Below are 18,522 nucleotides of genomic sequence, written 5' to 3'. Positions count from 1 at the left end.
GGTGGTGCATTTCTTTTTTTGCTACCGCCCTTTGAAAATGCCCAATTTTGATGATTTTTACATTTTCCATCGATTTTTATCTTATTTTGGGCTATTATCGTGAAAAAAATCACAGTTCCACAATTAAACCTTTTTCATACTTTCTATAAAGATGAAGTGGACCAATCTGAATAATTTTACTTAAAAAAACTATAGGTAGGTGTTAATATAAGAAAGTTTTATCATATTTTGACGCTTTTTTGTGTAAAATTTACCATGCTGTCAATTTTGTATTTTTGTGATTTTTCTCAGTTTTAAGAACAAAATTCATATTATTTCAACTTTTTTGTTAGAAATGATTGAAAAAATACATATCTAAGAAAGGAGTAAAATGTGAAAGATTTAACTGATTTAGTCATTAAAAACGATCCGATTTAAGCTCAAATATGCAAAATCTCTCAAATATGCCAAAAAACGTCACTTTTCAGATGTTTTTTTGTCATCAAATGAAAGTGGCCGCATCAGTGTTTATCCACAACCTTTATATATGTTATGTATTATCATAAAATACAACTTACATTTCAATATTAAGGATGAACACGAATGCAGCCACTTTCGTTTTTAACGGAAACCGTCTAAAATTTAACTAAAATGATAGAATTTTGAAGATTTCAGTAATTTAGCATGACTTAATGGTGCTACAACCCGATAAATGTCAATTGTATTGTCAAAAACAGCCCATAGTTATGTAGCAGAAGCATTCAACTGTTAAATAAATAACTTAAAGGTTGCACCAAGGATTTGTATTAACTATACAAATCCTTGGTTGCACTTAAACAATTTTTTAAAACTGTTATATTTTGGGGCCAAAAGGGGGTCTTACCGGACCTACTCCTTAGAAAAGACCAGCATGATATGGGATGTACATGATTCTTGTAAAATCATTTTTTGTATCCCTTACCCATTTTCTCAAAAGTTTGGCTAAAAAAAAATGACTTGATTGGTCGTAAAATTTGAAAACTGGATTACTCAAAACCATTCATTGTTAATACACATTTTTTTCACAGAGTTATGTTTGATTATAATATTTTGCAATTCATTGATATTTTCCACTTGCATCACATGTTTTGAAAATAATTCAAGAACGAGATTTCAACGAGACTGAACGAGACTGAAAAGTGAGAAGAATACATCCTTGATACGGCATACCTATGAAATACTGATAGCAACTCATAGTAGATCAAGACAGAATCGTCAGAATAGACATATACGATTAGCAGAAAATATACATAAGAAATGGTCTTTTTCTACATACCATTATAAAGTGGAAAACACTACCAACCGTGAGCTACAGCTATAGTCAGCCATATTTACAACCTCAAAGACCAAAACCCCTAAAGACAACAATCATTTAACACTGGCAATAAAAGATATATCAAATTGGTTTACGTTAAAAATCAATCGTTTTTTCAATGTAACTTACATATTTTGTGTGCAACATTTTGATTTCAAGTCGAGAATCGAAATTTTAAAAACTTTTTCTGGTTTAAACAAGATTTTTCCACAAGTTAACACTCACGGTATACATATATATTCCTGTGTATTATATGATCTTTCTGTCGTTACTTTTAAATATAAAAAAAATATTAAAATAAGTTTAAATATTTTAAATTTTGTTTTAATGGTACCTGAAACCTGAGACTACTATAACTATATGTGTTATAGTAGTCGCAGCTGAAACGTGTCAGTATTCTTTTGCTATTCTTTTAACGTCCTTTGGTCATAAAGATCTTACAATTGCAGCAAATTTATGCACTTTGCCTTAATTGTTGATTTCAATCAGATATATCTCTCTCTCTATATATAAAAGTATATTTTTCTGGTTTAATCTAGGCTAGCAAACCGATCTGGACGCAAACCGCAATAGTTTAGTCCAGGACAGTGATTAGTTGCATATTAAAAACACAATATATGCCACAAGTTTTTATTTTTAAATGAATAAAATAGAAAATTGATTCAGGTTAACAAAATAATAAATTATGAAGAAGCTGTGTCGGGACATAGTCATATGAAACAATTATTATTAATTGTTTTTAATTCTTTCTGGTCGGGATGACAATATTTCTTTTTCTTTTTTCGATGTCTTAAGCAATGGTTAAAACTTACAATTTGACTAATCTGTCCCGCTTTCCACATATAAATGGGTAATTAAACTAAAACAAGCTTGATTAGTCTTCAAAACATGATAAATTCCTTTTCAAATACATTGAATTTTATAAAGTATATAAAAGATGTTGCATTCTAGATGCTCGGGGTCTGCAGGAATGGTTTTACATTTCTTGATGATACCTGCGGCCACTAAGAAACGAGTTTTGACATTTCTACTTCCAACCAGGTAAACTTATAAACATATAAAGATATGATGTTTTGCTATATAATAAGGTTGTTTCATTTTGAAATAACTAGTAAAAAATCTGATGGGAATCATATAAATGCGCATCAGGTATGTAAACAGGTTTAAATTGAATGTTTAAGCATTGACAAACACTGAAACAGCAATGACAGCCACTTGTTTCTTTCTATGGGAAGATCAACTATCAACATATATTCAAGAGACGGCACCCAGTGTTCTATCTAGAATTAGGGGGAAAGGACCTTTATCAGGACTCCAGGATCGGGTGTTTTTAAGCTCGTGATTTCGGCATTGACCCTTTCGGGATCCGGGAATCCTTTTTTTCGGATTTCTGGACGTCGGGATTTACTTTATTTAAATTCGGGCAGTGTTTTCCATTCGGCAGTTAAGCCGGGTGTGCCGACCACCTTCTTTTCAAAGCCGACCACCTTTCCATTTTAGGAGGTGGTCGGCTTTTTTTTTCAAATTCCGGATTTTTTTCGGTTCCGCACCGTAAAAATTTAAATACTAATCGCGCCTCGCAGATATGTTTTCATTGACAAAAATGGCGGATCGTCAAATTACTGCTTCTGCCTGATAATGACCACAATCAACGAGCTGATTATTATGTCATGACTTAGGTGCGCATGCAGACCCCCCCCCCCCCCCCCAAATTTGATAAATTAGTTCAGCTTTTATTAATTGGGGAAATGGAAAGGCAGATGACGATGGTGATAAGGAAATTCTAAGCCATAAAAGTCAACTAAAACGGAAAGTTGAATTGAAATTGTTGAAATTAAAAAAAAGTATCAAAACAACAGAAAAGGCACACCGGCGATCACGAAGATAAACAGGTTGGGAACAATCCCAAAATGAGGGATATCCCGTAGGCAAGGGGTCATATTAATGTTGAAGAAAAGAGAAAGGAAAACTTAGATCTTTTACCTTAAAAGGGGGGGAAATCGTTTTATTTGGTACAACTTTTCTAAAAGAGTGACCATAATGATAAAAAGGCCAGAAACAAATATGTGCTCATTTGTTTCTCTTTAAATGTACTTCTCTTAATAGGGATAGTCATAACATTGAGAGGTTACCCCTCATTTTTTTCTCTTTAAATGTACCCCTCATAAAAGGGATAGTCATTACATTGAGAGGTTACCACTCATTTGAAGGTTGGTGATAAATATGAACAGGGCTTTAAATGGATAGTCGTCACAGAAGGATATTACTGTTCTGTGTGCCAAAAATACAGCACTAAAGCAAGGGACAGGACATAAACTTGGTTCGATAGGCCATGCATTTGCAGACTTTGTAACAGGAGTGATTCCTGCAAAAGCCAAATGATCTGCTATCCAAGATGCACACAACTAATTTGTTAAATCATTTAATGAAAGGCTAGCAGTGATAGTAGAAGAATGGTTCAATTCCATTAAATGTGAATACAATAATTATCCTTCTAAAGTATTTCATGTATTTGTGACCCCAACCCACAGAAAAACTTTAAAAAATAAACCCGGTTGAAAATATTAAAACAAAAAATCACCCGGTTGCAGTGTTTATTTCAAAACACCCACCTTACCTTAATGAAAAAAGGAGAACACTGATTCGGGACCTCAGGATTTTGTTTTTTTAAGTCCGGGATTTCGGGATCAGGACCATTCCTACCCCCCCTCTAGAATGTTTTCAGAGGGTGAACCCCCACACTTTTTAAATGGCGCCATGTACCCTTTTTGCAGTTTCCCAGGAACCCTTTGCCTCTTTCATGGTGTCCTGCCTTTTTTTGAAGATTGATTGTATTGTATTTTATTTTGTTTATTTTTTTACGATCTGCCTTTACAAATTAAACTTTCATGTCAACACTGCATGCACATCACAATACAAATAGATTACCTGTTGTTACTATCTGATCAGTACCAGGGATGGGCATGATTACTGATTCAGTACACGACTATTGAGTATGATTTTAAGGGGTTAAATAAAAATCCATATAACATTATGAGTTTGTGTTTCTTTTCTTATTGCAAGAACAATGCCCAAGCATGAAAGACGTTTACAAAAGGAAATTAAAAATATAAAGAGGCGAACAGAAGGCCAACTTTTTTAGTACTTATATGCAAGTCTTCAATCATGTCAATGTTATAAATTTCAATTTTGGCAGTTCCTATTTTAATTTGAATATTTGATACCTATTAAATATGTTAAAAGTAAAAAGTTTGGGTTTTGTTTAACCTTTTTATTTTTCAAACCAACAACTTTTATTACCAATGAACAGGTGATAACTTATTCCTGAATCCCAGGCAGAGCTGTTTAATTTTCATTTGATTTCTTCTGCTAACTGAATAAGGACATACAATACAGTTTAGATTTTGTAATGAAATTTTGATGAAAATTTGTACATAGACTGTTTTTTTACCTGATTAAATCAAATATGTACTAAAAAATATACTATCATTTGAATTCAAATAAATGAATCCACAGTATATGAAAATGCAATTGTACAAAAGGTACACAAACTAGGTCATATAGGTGGAGAATTTTGGATAACATCAGGTTTTTCAATGACTGAAATTTATCAATCGTGCTTATATTGACTTAGCCTTAATTGACAGAACACACAAGGGTATTGAATAATAAATGTTATATTTTCAGTCTTAAAGAAGCATGAACAATATTTTTATTCTACATGCTGATTAATTGGACTTCTCACAATGTATCAAACAATAAAAAGAAAAGAAACACTCAAAAGTGTACACTGGCTGCTTAGCTCCTTACCTCTGTTAAAGAACGACAACTATTGATATAACTTCAGGACGATTATATTCTTCAAAACTGTTTGCACCCACTCTAAATTTCCTAGAAAACTTTATGTATATTTACATTTACCGTAGTATTAACATCTTCTGTTAAATGAAAAAGGAAATGATCCATCCAAACCATAAAATGTTTTAACTTTCTGAAAAAAATAAATACATTTGAATTATTATTTATCTTAGTGTTGCAAGACAAGACTCGAAAATTTTTAAAAGCACATACATGTTTGTTTTCTGAATAAATTGCATTAATTTTGTCAAATAGTCATGATGAACTGTACATTCAATCACACAAGCATGTACACATGTATGACACATTCCCTATTTACATTCTTAATTTTATGAAAAGGTTTGTTGTTATTCAGACTAAAGAAGTTTTCCTAATGTATATGCTAGATAAGTATGTCCAGTAAACAGATCTATGTAACAAAACCTTAACATTTCTCTTAAGGTCTTGTTTTTAAAAGTCCTAGAAAACTAATATGTTTTTATTTGAAGATATAGTTGGATGACTTGCGGTTAAAACAACTTGATAATCATGTCTTTATAGATAATGTTTGTTGACTGTAAATAGATTATCAGTAACAACTGCACCTTTGATTCACCTATTATCTGTGGTGTCAGTGTCCTTAGTCAAGATATAGATTATATCAGTGTTTATGCTGTCAATATGATTTTCTAAAAATTTGTACTTTACAGGAGACCAACAGAGGGACTGAGTAGATGTAAGTATTACTTTCTTCGAATAATACATTTTATGACTTTTTTGTCCAATCGTTTGTCTGGCCTTGTTAGCGCTATGAGGTGTACAATTCTAATTAGATTTTTATCAAACTTATATCAGAGGTATCAGCAATGTTTACAACAAGCGCATACATAAGTGTGGTTCAACTTTTGAAAAAAAGAGTTACTGTATGCCCCATGGAAATATTAGGTATTTGGAAAGTAGCATAGTATGTGCAATCTTATGTATACAGTTTTTTACATAATATTCAAACTCAGATCAAAGATTTGTATTAGCAATGTCTCAGAAAAGTTTGGTAATCAGTACTGATAGTTATGTCCCTTGGAAATATTATCTATACGGAAAATTGCATTTTAAAAGCTCTCACATACATGTATATGATTCAAGATTGCTAAAACTTATATCAATGGATTATATCAGTATTGTCTCTACTCTAAAGACAAGTTTGAAAATCATTGCTGATCATCTATTTTTAAAAGAGTTATGCCCTTTGGAAATATTTATTACATGGAGAATTGAATAGTAAGGGCTTGCAGGCCTTCATTTCCTTTCTGAAGTTTATATAAATTAAGAACAGATACTAATTAAAATGAAGACAAATATTAAACGAATGACTGTACATCAGTAATTCAGGAATGCATTGAGTCCCCATTGACCCCCTTTGCCAATTTGTACCTACACTTCATTTTATACCTAGCTACCCTCATAGTTGAGACTAAGATTGTGTATGAAAGTTTGTTCTTTTCTTAAAAAATAAAGGGTCTTTAGGGCAAATTGTAACAACTTGTCTTGTAACATTCATTTCTTAATGAAATATATGGTACATGTAGTTGTTGTGTAATGTAAGCATGAATATAGTTTCAATGATTATACTTGATAAATGAATGCATAGCAAACAAACATTTTCATAAAAAATGACTTAATATCAGTTGACAGTATTAAACATTATTATTTTATGTTTGAAGGATGTAAGCCATGAATAGACAGCAGCAGAATGGAATTGGTCACAAGAAAAGTTTCAATGGACTAAATGGACACTACGTAGAACCCTCATGGCCTTTAGTAGAGACCTGGGATGATGTTATTCCATTACCTAGACTATCCTTTAAAAGATCTGCATGGATTGTATTTACCTTAGCTGTACTCTGTTTTGCCAACAGTTATGATGGTGATTTTGTGTTCGACGATAGTGAAGCAGTGACAGGCAACAAAGATCTGAAGCCAGAAACACCATTATTGTCATTATTTCATCATGACTTCTGGGGAAGAAAACTTGACTCCAAAACTAGCCATAAGTCATATAGACCACTTACAGTGCTGACATTCAGGTTAGAATTATTTGTTAGCATTAATGTTAATATTTTGGGTTGAAATAATTTGTGATGCAATGCAGAGCAATATTAAGAAATTCTTATAGGGCAATGGCAGATCGATCGAGGGCAATGGAATGGTGTTTTATTTCTTTATTTACGAAAAGAAGGTAATTTTTAATACCTCATCTTTCACAGATTATAATGCACTATTAATTATTATGCCCCATTTATGGGCATTATATTATCTGGTCTATGCATCCGTTCCTACGTTCGTTCCTCCTACCGTCTGACCTGCTTCAGACTAAAGTTTTTGGTCAAGGTAGATTGATGAAGTTGAAGTCCAATCAACTTAAAACTTAATACCTATGTTCCCTATGATATGATCTTTCTAATTTAAGACCAAATTAGAGTTTTTATCAAATTTTCATGGTCCAAGGAACTATATTTTACATTGAGATTGATTAAAATTAATGATAACACGTGTATAGGCTTATCCTTAGAGGCTTTATATAGAACCTGGTATAAAGTTAAATTGAAAAACCCTTATTAGAATACATATGCATAAAGAATAATCTGATACACAAGGAAACTGTTGAAAATGCCAAATTCAGATAAAAGTGAGAATGGAAATGGGGGAATGTATATATGTCAAATTTAATTATAATACAGAAGGCGATGTACATGTTTGCAAATATATTTGACTCTACATCAATATTCTGAGAGCTTTGAAATCCTTATATTTTCTTATGCTCATACTTTTGAATGTAACAAGAATTCAAAGTAAAACTTGATCATTCCTAATAAATACCTTTAGTTAATTATTAGATATTAATCATAGTTTCTATATGAGTCTATTTTTACCTATTCAGATGGAGTTACAGTTTAGCAGGTGGTCTCTTTCCTATGAACTTCCACATCATCAACATCATACTCCATGGAATTGTATCTGTGTTAATGTTAGCCACATTCTCTTTACTGATGGCAGGATGTGAGATCAGAGATGGTAGACCTGTCTTTGGTTGTCCCAGAGCTGCACTGTTTTCTAGTGTTTTATTTGCAGTTCATCCAGTTCATACTGAATCAGTACGTATTGAAGCATGTGGTTTTTTCTTGGACTCTTTTGAATATATGCATGAAATATTTGCCACTGTTATAAATAAAACATCAGTTAAAATATAATTATCTTCAAGAGTTGTAAATAATGCTTTTCTAGGAACCTTGAAGAAAGAACAAGCAATTTAATTGAGAATGAAATTGCAGAAAATTGATTTGAAATATCATAAAGCAATTTTTCAAAATACAAGTATATGGCAGATTTTATATATGTCCACTCTTGACACAAATACAGAAAGCTGATAGTTGTATTTTAAAATGTTCTAAGTATGTGTTAAATGTTTCTTATATATATGCTGAAAATTAAGGCTGTAGGGTTAAAAAGAATGATTTTACAGATAAGACAGTCGTAAGGTATATAGAACACTCAAAATACATGTGTTTTTTTTTAAAACTATATGTCTTTTTATATAACAGGTTGCAGCTGTTGTTGGAAGAGCAGATCTGTTATGTGCATTATTTTTTATATTGTCATTTCTTGGCTACATCAAAGCTTGTTTAAAAGGTAGGATTTTAATGAACACTTTATATATCATGTAATCTATTTTATAAAAAAAAAATTATATACAGAAGAAATCTTATATGATATGTTTGAATCAGTCATAGATGTCACCGCAATTAATTTGTTATTTAAAACATCATATAGTTTGCTAATACCCACTTAGGGTCTCCTTATACATAGAAGCACGGTAATGCTACATTCATTAAAATAGGTTTCAACCATAGCTTTTCTGAGCTGCTTGTTGTTCATTAACTCTCATATTTAGAATGTGGGGACCACTTGATTTTAAGCAACCGACAATCAATCAATCAATGGAATGTGAGATTGATTTTTTTTAATTCCAATTTGGTACATGATATTGAGTGCAAAAATATTTTTTTATACTCCACCTGCTTTATATTGACTAAAACCTTTCTTTTGGTGGACAATTTTTCACTAGTTCTTCAGTTTGAAGAAAAGAATTTTAACTGCAACTTGAAAAGAGTTCAGTCCATTCTGAAAGGTTAAGCATCTTGTGTATGATGAAGGGTTTGTAGCTAGGGTAAATTTCAGTAAAACTGCAACCCAATTACATGATGAAAAATAAATAAAATGTAGTGTGATTGCCAAAGAGACAATACAAACCAGAGTTCAAATAATGTGAATATAAGCAAATATGTTTATGCAGTAATGTTGAGTTACTAGTCTAAATTCAGCTTTAATATTTCAGATGTTGATGATGAATCATTATACAGACCATCTACAGTATCCATCTTATGGTTAATAGTCAGTGTGTTACTGTGTGGTCTGTCTGTGTTGTGTAAAGAACAGGGGATCACAGTTATTGTAAGTTATTCATTATTAATATATGTATATTAAGGCATGGTATGATGGATTGAAAACCTGTAACTTTTTCTTTGAATACATTATTTTATATATAATCTGAAGATTAAGGGGTTTCAAAATTAACTTTAATGCATTTTATTGCTGCAATGATGCAGTCTATGAGGACCAATAGTAGTGATATTGATGGCTTCTTTCAGTATGGTGTTTGTTGACAATCTATTGTCCAAAGTGGGTTATTCTCTTGTGTATGTGGCCTGCTCATATATAATAAAAGGACATAATCATTTATAGAATTGTTTTGTATTACTCCTGTTGTCCAGCTTTTTTAGCTGATTTTATTTCTTAATAGAAAATTTTGAATTTATGCATTCAAATTTGAATTTTAGGTTTGCTTTGGCAGGAATGCTGAAATAATGCTTTTAAATTTGTTTTTTTGAAATCTTATATTGAAGTGTTATAAGGGAGAAGATTAAGAATAAGTTAAAATAAATGATAGAAATTAAACTAAGTCATCAATAACTAGATTTTATTTTTTAATTCCAGGGCATAATAAGTGCTTATGACATTCTTATAATATGTAAAATAGATCTGTTAGAAACAATTGGCTTCAAAAGTCAGACTGAAACCAAAACTGATGAACAGGTAAATATTAAACTAAATTGTTTGTAGAATGACAATATACAAAACACTATGTACAAAACTATTACTGAGCAACACGAACCAATACAAAGCCGGATACTGATCCCAGGTGCTCCTGGGTGGTAAGCAGATCCTGCCAAACATGTGGCAAATGTTGTTTTCCTCCTGGTAAGTTTTGTGATGATTATATTTTTATCACAATCACTAAAGATGGCAGGATTGTGGGTAATACAATGGTTTTATGATTTCAACTATATGTCGTCCCAAAATGGCCCTTTTACACTGAGAGCTACCAATAATCAATGAATCAAACTATGTGTAGATCCTAAATTAAATTGCCTACTGCATCTGGATGTTTGATACAAATCATTGTTGCACGAGAAAACGCATATACTATTAGTAGCTAGAATTAATGTGGACATTTACAATAAATTTCAAAGAATCAAATTGCTCATATTGCTCAAATTGTATCCATACTGAACATTTCACGACATTCTTTTGATTTTTCTTTCAGGAGTTTGTCAAACCATGGAAGAAATGTTTATTGTTTCGTCACATAATTTTATTGATCTCAGGCCTCATTATTCTGACCACTAGGTGGAGAATAATGGGTTCTACTACACCAACATTCCAAGTCTTTGATAATCCACATTCCTTTGTTAATGGATCACTTTTTAGGGTAAGAACAATTATAATTCTTATTTAGGCTATTTATTGATATGAATATTAATGAATGTACTAGCAGGTTAAATTTTTCTGTTAGTTAAGAATTGAAGAAACAATGAAAGTTATGTCAATATTATCTTTTTTTTCTTTCAGGCATTAAATTATAATTATTTATATAGTATAAACAGCTGGTTGTTAGTTAATCCCTGGTGGCTGTGTTTTGATTGGTCAATGGGATGTATTCCTGTGATAGAATCTCTTTCTGATTGGAGGATTATGGTTGTGATTGTGTTTTGGATAGTATTAGCATTTTTATTGTTCACATCTTTGAATGGAATTATGAACCAACAGAAAAGGTAACCTATATATACTAGTGTACTTGTCTATTTCTCTCTTACTTAACATGAATGCTTTAACCTTTCCCTATTTTTATTATCTATGCAGTTATATAAGACCACATTAATATTTGAGGGGATGGCGTGCTCCTATCTATAATTTTAAATTATTCAAATGTTCATGAAGTTTTTTGTTAAACTTTGAAAATATCAATTAGGTAACATGTTAATGGTATTTACCTATTGTTAATGTTTTTTTCCTGAGTCCTAATAGTAATAAACCTATAAGGAAGTTGTTGAATGTTTGCAACTAATGACTTAAATATAGAATATTTTTGTTTTTCAGAAATGTAACTATGGCATTAGCATTCCTAATCATACCATTTCTACCAGCTACAAACTTATTTTTCCGTGTTGGTTTTGTGATAGCAGAGCGAGCACTTTACCTTCCAACAGCAGGATTCTGTATTATTGTTGTGACAGGAGTTAGTAAATTATGTCAAGATAAAGAAAAAAGAGAGGTAAAATATATGTATTACATCATTTGGGAATAATCACATTAAATTTTATATATTTATTCAACAATGCTTTATAATTTATAAATGTACTTCAAAATACCACATTCACTATAATTCCTGGGATACATAAAGGCAACAGTAGTATACCGCTGTTCAAAACTCATAAATCCATGGACAAAAAACAAAATCGGGGTAACAAACTAAAACCGAGGGAAACGCATTAAATATAAGAGGAGAACAAGAACATAACACTAAAATGTAACACCCAAACAGAAACGGACCGAGTACCAATTTCCATGGATTTTATGGGGACAGGTAAGGCATGAATTTAAATGGTTATTGAATTTCATATTTTCAATAAGCTTGTTGTATGCTGACCATTGGAAAACCATAAAATCAAATATCTACAAAAAGGATTCTTGAATCAAAAGAAATTAGTATCCTTGAAAATAAATGAATCGACAGTAAGTCACATGATAATGTAATAACTTACATTGAATGTACATTTGGATGTAATTCTGTAATTGTAATTCAACTAAAAAACAAATGACAAACAACATTAAAAATTGGAAAATAGTTCATTATTTCTCCTAAATCAGATGCTTTTAAAAAAATTATTGTAGTGTACACTGATGTAGCATGGCATACCTTCATAGGTCATATTATGGTAAAATTTTCTGTGTTACCTAAATTTACTTTTTCTTTTCTCTTACAGATGATTAAATATTGTATATACTACCTAGTAATGATGTTTGTAATAAGATCGGTTCATAGAAGTGATCAATGGAGACAAGAAATGTCATTGTTCCTGTCTGGTGCTAAAATGTGTCCACTTAATGCTAAGGTTTGTTTTATGTTGATACCATTTCAATGATGAACAAAAAGAAATATTAAAAATTCTATAGTTGATCCAAATAGGAAATTTCAAACCTCACCAAACATATTTTTTCACAGAGCATTATATATCAGTTGTATAAGGGGGGAAAAGTAAACATTCTATGACAGAAATCTTTTGGTATGATTTCAAAGATTGAGTCAGTTTAATGCATTGGTTCATACTAAGTAACACAATTTCCTTTTGAGTCTCAAGTTTTAATTCAGCAAGGTAAAACAAAATAAATGTATTGCACAAATTATTAACATAAATTCAATTCATGATAAATCCTAACTTAGTTGAATATTTAAAAAATTGTGTATTACAGGTTCACTATAATATTGCTAAGCTGAATGGTGATAAAGGCAATGCTGATATAGCTATTGAGAAATACAGACTTGCAATAGAGTACGTTTATCACATTTATTTGCTCATATAATGTTCAGAGTTATTTGCTTTGCACATTGGTTAATTAGTAGTTTTTTGAGGCCTTTGTAAAATATCCGTCATAAGAGCTATTTTATAAAATATATTTAGTAAAAATATAGGTTAGTTTGCATGACATTCACACCAACATTGCAAGTAAACAAGTATGTCAGATCAATGACTGTTACAGATAAAATGAGTTTTCATTGGACACATGGTATAGTTATTGTGATAAGTCATGAGCTATTTTCATAATAAACCCACTGAACTGTTATAAAGCACAATACTGTAGAAGACCTCAAACACTTAGTTATATCATCTATTTTGGTGTTTTATTGAAACCTCTGCTTAAAATAATTATCATCATACCAAAAATGTGTTTTAATTGCATTAAATGAAAGGCATTAAGCATAGTGGTAAATTTAAATTTGCTACTACATTTTCATTTATATATTAGTAGTATTAAAGATTTTAATTGTATTGAATTTGATCAAAAGTTCAGGAAGGTTCATTTATATTTTTAGATTAAATGAAGAATATGACCAAGCAATGAATAACCTAGGAAATATATTAAAAGAGAAAGGAGACTTGATAGAAGCAGAAAAGTTATTGTTACAAGCTGTTAATATTAGGTAGGTACAATTTGTATAAAGTTTGTTTTTGATATTTTAAGAAATTTTCCTTTGATTTTACTGCCTGAAAATTTCCTCTCAAAGCACATTAGAGTGAGAGGGGGTAGGAGGGGTCCTGGTCCCAAAATCCTGGGCTTAAAAACATGAAATCCCAAAATCATGGGCTTAAAACACGAAATCCCGAGGTCCTGAAATTTGAAAAAAAAATCCGGGATCCCAATAGGGTCAATCCCAAAATCCTGAGCTTAAAAACACCTGATCACAGAGTCCAGATACAGGTTCTATCCCCCCTCTAGAGTGATATGAAATATAATTGTTAGAAACTAAGGGAACACACGCCTGTTGTCAATGAAATTAACAATGTCGCCATAGGTAAAATAGCAATAAACAGATTATTATTGGTCATCACAACTTGATTGCTGTTCTTACTTTCGCTGCATTGCCTTAAGTAAGAAAATCAATCTTGTTGAGATGAACAACGATAATCTATAATATTCCAAATGCTCCATATCTTGAAAAGTAAAATTTAACCATTATAAGTAAAGCAAGCAGGACACTTGAGCATGTTTTCTTTCGCCAATTATGTTGGAAATTATTTTTTCAGAGATGACTTTGCAGCAGCTTGGATGAATCTTGGAATAGTACAAGCCTCTTTACATAAGAACAACTCAGCTGAGAAAAGTTACTATACAGCATTAAAACACAGACGAAGATATCCAGATTGTTACTACAATCTTGGAAATATGGTAATTATTTCTTATTTGACTGACCATTCCTTAGTTCGAAAGATTTTCCATTCAACTTCTCTAAAAATTAAAAGTTCACATTTTTAATTGTTTTCATACACTTTAATGATGTGGATAATGTCAGGACTTTTATTTTTATAAAATATTTAGAAATATAATGTAGTAGTCATTTTTTGTTGAATCCTGGACATTGTAATTTCACTTTTGATATATTTGATATAAACTTATTTTCATTTATTAGATTTTTTTCAAATGAATTTGCTATTGATAAATTTCAGTTAAAAAAAAATATCAACTCCTTAAAAAGTGTGAAGTGTTTATGGCTTAGGATTAAACATGTTATGTAGCTTTTTTTCCCCCCTTTCTATAACTCATTTCAAAATTCCTATTTTGAATGAATTAAATGATGACCTGATTTTCTGTTTTGACAGTATCTTGAGATGGGGAAAAACCAATTAGCCATACAAGCCTTCAGAAATGCTACACAACAGAAACCAGACCATGTTAATGCCTGGGGAAATATGGTTATTCTCCTAGACAATATAGGTATGTATCTGTGATTCATAAATTCTAGAACAGGACAAGGACTAAGCTAAGCTTCAAAGAAAAGTTTTATTATTTCATTACATTTATTTCTCGCTACATTGAAGACCTGTTGGTGACCTTCTGCTGTTGTTTTTTTTATTTGGTCGGGTTGTTGTCTCTTTGACACATTCCCCATTTCTATTCTCAATTTTATTATGTGTATAAGACTAGATGTGACGAACAAATATTTTAAAGCAAAATTTTGAATTGAATTATTGCACTTCATTTAGGTATTTATGTTGTTAGATGATGAAGTTGCAGCTAATTTGCATAAAAATTTAGTATAAACAATGGTATAGCTTTCTGTTCTGTTTTATGATTGTAGGATTAACCGCAGAAGCAGAAAAAGTTGGCAAAGAAGCTTTGCAATATAACAGTGATCCTTCCTTATTGTTTAACTTAGCCAATGTTTTAGGGAAACAAGATAAGTTTAAAGAAAGTGAAGTTGTCTTCTTGAAAGCTATACAACAAAGTAATAAAGATTCAAGAATGTATGCTAATTTAGGTAAGCAATGTTGAACTATATAACATATTTATACTTGAATGCAAATAAACAGCAGTATGAGTGCAACTAGTAATGCATTTCAACACCAGATTATTGACGGAAAAATTGTTAAGCCTTACTGATTAAATTTGGACAAAAAATGATTGATGATAAGATTAAAAAAATGTATACTCAGTATTTAAGAATCAGTTTTTTTAAAAATTGGAAAAGAATGCAAATTTAATGATTGTGAATTCAGAAAAATCTACATACAGATCTATATTTTAACTCTCAAAATGTGAGTTCTTATTATTGCCATACATGTCCTCACCTACTCCTATTCGCTTTATTAGCCTTAAGGCGAAGTGTACGTAATTGCACGCCCCGAGCGGAATACGGGATTAATACTGTTGGACGTTAGTTACGCAAGTTATCTTCCTTACTCCAAGAAAGGACACTCGAAAGAGAAAATACTTCGTGCGGTCTATCATAAATCCAACAAGCACGCCCGTGCTGTCTTAAAAACCTAATCATGAGAAATTATCTGAATTACTCCATTTAGAAATCAAAGCATTCTATTGTTTCATACAGCCTGACTTTAATACTAGTCGATTTTTTTTTGTTTTAGACGCATGGGACATGAAAGGCATTTCGTGTAAAAACTTATGATATCTACAGATTGTAAAAACACCTCACAACAGAATTATAAATAAATAAACATGTGACGATTCTACTTCTATTGATATCAAATTAATTAAAATTAAACCTGAATTGACCCAACAATATTGTTTTAAAAGCCGTAGTTTTGAACAAAAACACACAGTACTTAACATAAAGTTTTAGGTTACCGAACAATTAATGAATGACATGTGAAATTAATTATTAGATTAAAACATGATTAGGACATGTTTTACATCAATTTAGAAAATAAGACGATTCCAAGAGAATATAATTTGACCACTAGTCTAGGGCAACACTTTCGTCAAGATGGAAGAACAAAGACGAAAGTTAACAAATTAGGCCCCAAAAATATACTTATTGTAAACTAAAAAGTGATCACTCTAAACATTTATCTTAGAATAAGTAAAAACTATGTCATTCAACTTCCAGTTTTCAACTTTTTATTCATGTGCAGGTGTCTTTTATTCCGTCCGAAATTTATGGGAAAACTGAATCTAAATTTAGAACCAAATTGCACTGACTAGGTACGTCGATCTCAAAAGGATCATATAAGGTGTAAGGTTTTCATTTTGAATATACATATATGAAATATCTGCGACTGCTAGTCATACCAAATACTCCAATCTTTTCTATTTTTAAAAAAATGTATATATAAGTGAGTCCTTCTTTTTAACTTCATTGCGGTCAAAAAAATTCTGAAGATAAAATGAAATGAAGCGCTTTTCTGGATTAATCTAGATAAGGGACACTAAAGGCAGAACATTTTAAAGCCACGGATGTATAAGAACTAAAATAGTTGAAGAACCATAGTATGCATTATATGCTTATTGTTTAAATCCGTGTTACCCCAAGGGTGACTGGGGAAACGAAATATGGTCGCTTGGTCTTCTCCTGCCCGGCAGTAAAACATTTGCCGAAGAGGAGCGTCCGTTTGGCTGTGCAGGATTTATTAAGCTCACAGTCACGTCTGGGCAGAATGGGAACGCTAAATCCGATGCTTCGTGTAAAGAGAGTGCCACACTCTATGCCCTAAAAACTAAACTACAACAAAGAGTAGAGTAAAAACTAATACGGTTGCTAAGGACTTTCTTTGCACCGATGGATTCGTCTTTCATTTTTAAATCGTATATCAATTTTAGAAAAAAATCCATTGTCCAACAAAATAGAAAATCTCGATAATGTAAAAATATCTGCTAATTTTGATGATTTTCCCTATATATCCTTTGTAATTTTGGTGTATCGTGTAGTTAATTTCAACAGCTCGTATCTCAAAAACGAAAACGGTTACCCTTTTTTTTATTTCATTTTGTGGTGTAATTTTACAAGCAGAATTCGAATGTGAAATTTAAAAAAAATCCATTGTGAAGTTTAATTACGTACACTTCGCCTCAAAAGAACTCACAGTTATTCTAAATTTACAGTATTCAAACCTCAGACATTACTTCTGAGTTAGCTAAATTCTGTCAGATTGACTTACTTATTACCATGTGACAATCTCACACAGAGGCAATGATGATATGAAAAAAATCATTTTGAAAGCCAAAAATCGTAAACTGACATTGCCCTGAATTTGTACTGAACAACTTAATTGCATGTGAAGAAAGGTATTAGTCCAGCTTTAGGTCTGTGTCACTTTGTCACCTAGGGAGCTGATAAGCCTATTTGGTTGATTGGTTAAGGTAGCTGGTCAATACAGTACAAACATAAATTATGTGTACATCCCACTCAAAAATGATAAAAAATAATATTTTCAGGTGTTTTGTACCACAGATGGGGTAAATTTGAAGCTGCTGTTAAAGCCTATACCACAGCATTACAGTTAGATCCATCATTAGATACCACCAAGGATAACTTACGGATGGTCAATAGAAAAATGGAGAAGGCACAGAGAAAATAACTGTTAAAAACCATGAGATTAATTGTATTCAATTTGCCAAATTTTGTAAATTTTAAGTGAAATTATTTTATTATATGATAACTATTACGAAGTCCTTAAAATTGTTTGTAGATAAATAGAAAAGGAGTAAAAGTTTAAAGAAAAATGAATTTTTTATTGGTTGGGATTACAGAATTTTAAAAAGGGGGCCATGAGGGGCATGTTTGACTAATCATGGAAGAGGTGGGGCAGCAGTCAAAAATCAGAAAAATGTACTAATAAACACAATTTTCAGCAGTAAAAGAGGGGAAGGAGGATAAGAGCAGACCAACTTGGGGCCTCTACCTGAATCTACCCCTGATATTGTATTCCATTTGCTAA

At 31.4% G+C, this 18,522-nt stretch overlaps 1 protein-coding gene across 2 annotated transcripts; it reads left to right on the top strand.

Annotated features, from left to right (window-relative positions):
* The first annotated feature begins 2,280 nt into the window (after window positions 1-2,280).
* On the top strand, window positions 2,281-18,312 carry LOC134711615 (protein O-mannosyl-transferase TMTC4-like). Of its 2 annotated transcripts, none has more exons than XM_063572317.1 (17): window positions 2,281-2,374; window positions 5,881-5,906; window positions 6,892-7,254; window positions 8,109-8,322; window positions 8,770-8,857; window positions 9,564-9,679; window positions 10,223-10,321; window positions 10,833-10,997; window positions 11,138-11,340; window positions 11,666-11,840; window positions 12,553-12,681; window positions 13,040-13,119; window positions 13,662-13,769; window positions 14,374-14,515; window positions 14,947-15,061; window positions 15,426-15,605; window positions 18,020-18,312. In XM_063572317.1, exons 3-17 carry the CDS (start codon window positions 6,902-6,904, stop codon window positions 18,160-18,162), a joined length of 2,310 nt encoding a protein of 769 aa, XP_063428387.1. In that variant the 5' UTR covers window positions 2,281-2,374; window positions 5,881-5,906; window positions 6,892-6,901; the 3' UTR covers window positions 18,163-18,312. The 2 variants fall into 2 exon arrangements, with proteins under 2 accessions (XP_063428387.1, XP_063428388.1); XM_063572318.1 differs by lacking the exon at window positions 2,281-2,374 and adding an exon at window positions 2,426-2,482.
* The last annotated feature ends 210 nt before the right edge of the window (window positions 18,313-18,522 follow it).

The sequence above is a fragment of the Mytilus trossulus genome, chromosome 3, assembly GCF_036588685.1.
Source record: "Mytilus trossulus isolate FHL-02 chromosome 3, PNRI_Mtr1.1.1.hap1, whole genome shotgun sequence".
NCBI lineage: Eukaryota > Metazoa > Mollusca > Bivalvia > Mytilida > Mytilidae > Mytilus > Mytilus trossulus.
Note: the sequence above shows the minus strand (reverse complement) of the source record. Positions and strands in the feature narration are given on the sequence as shown.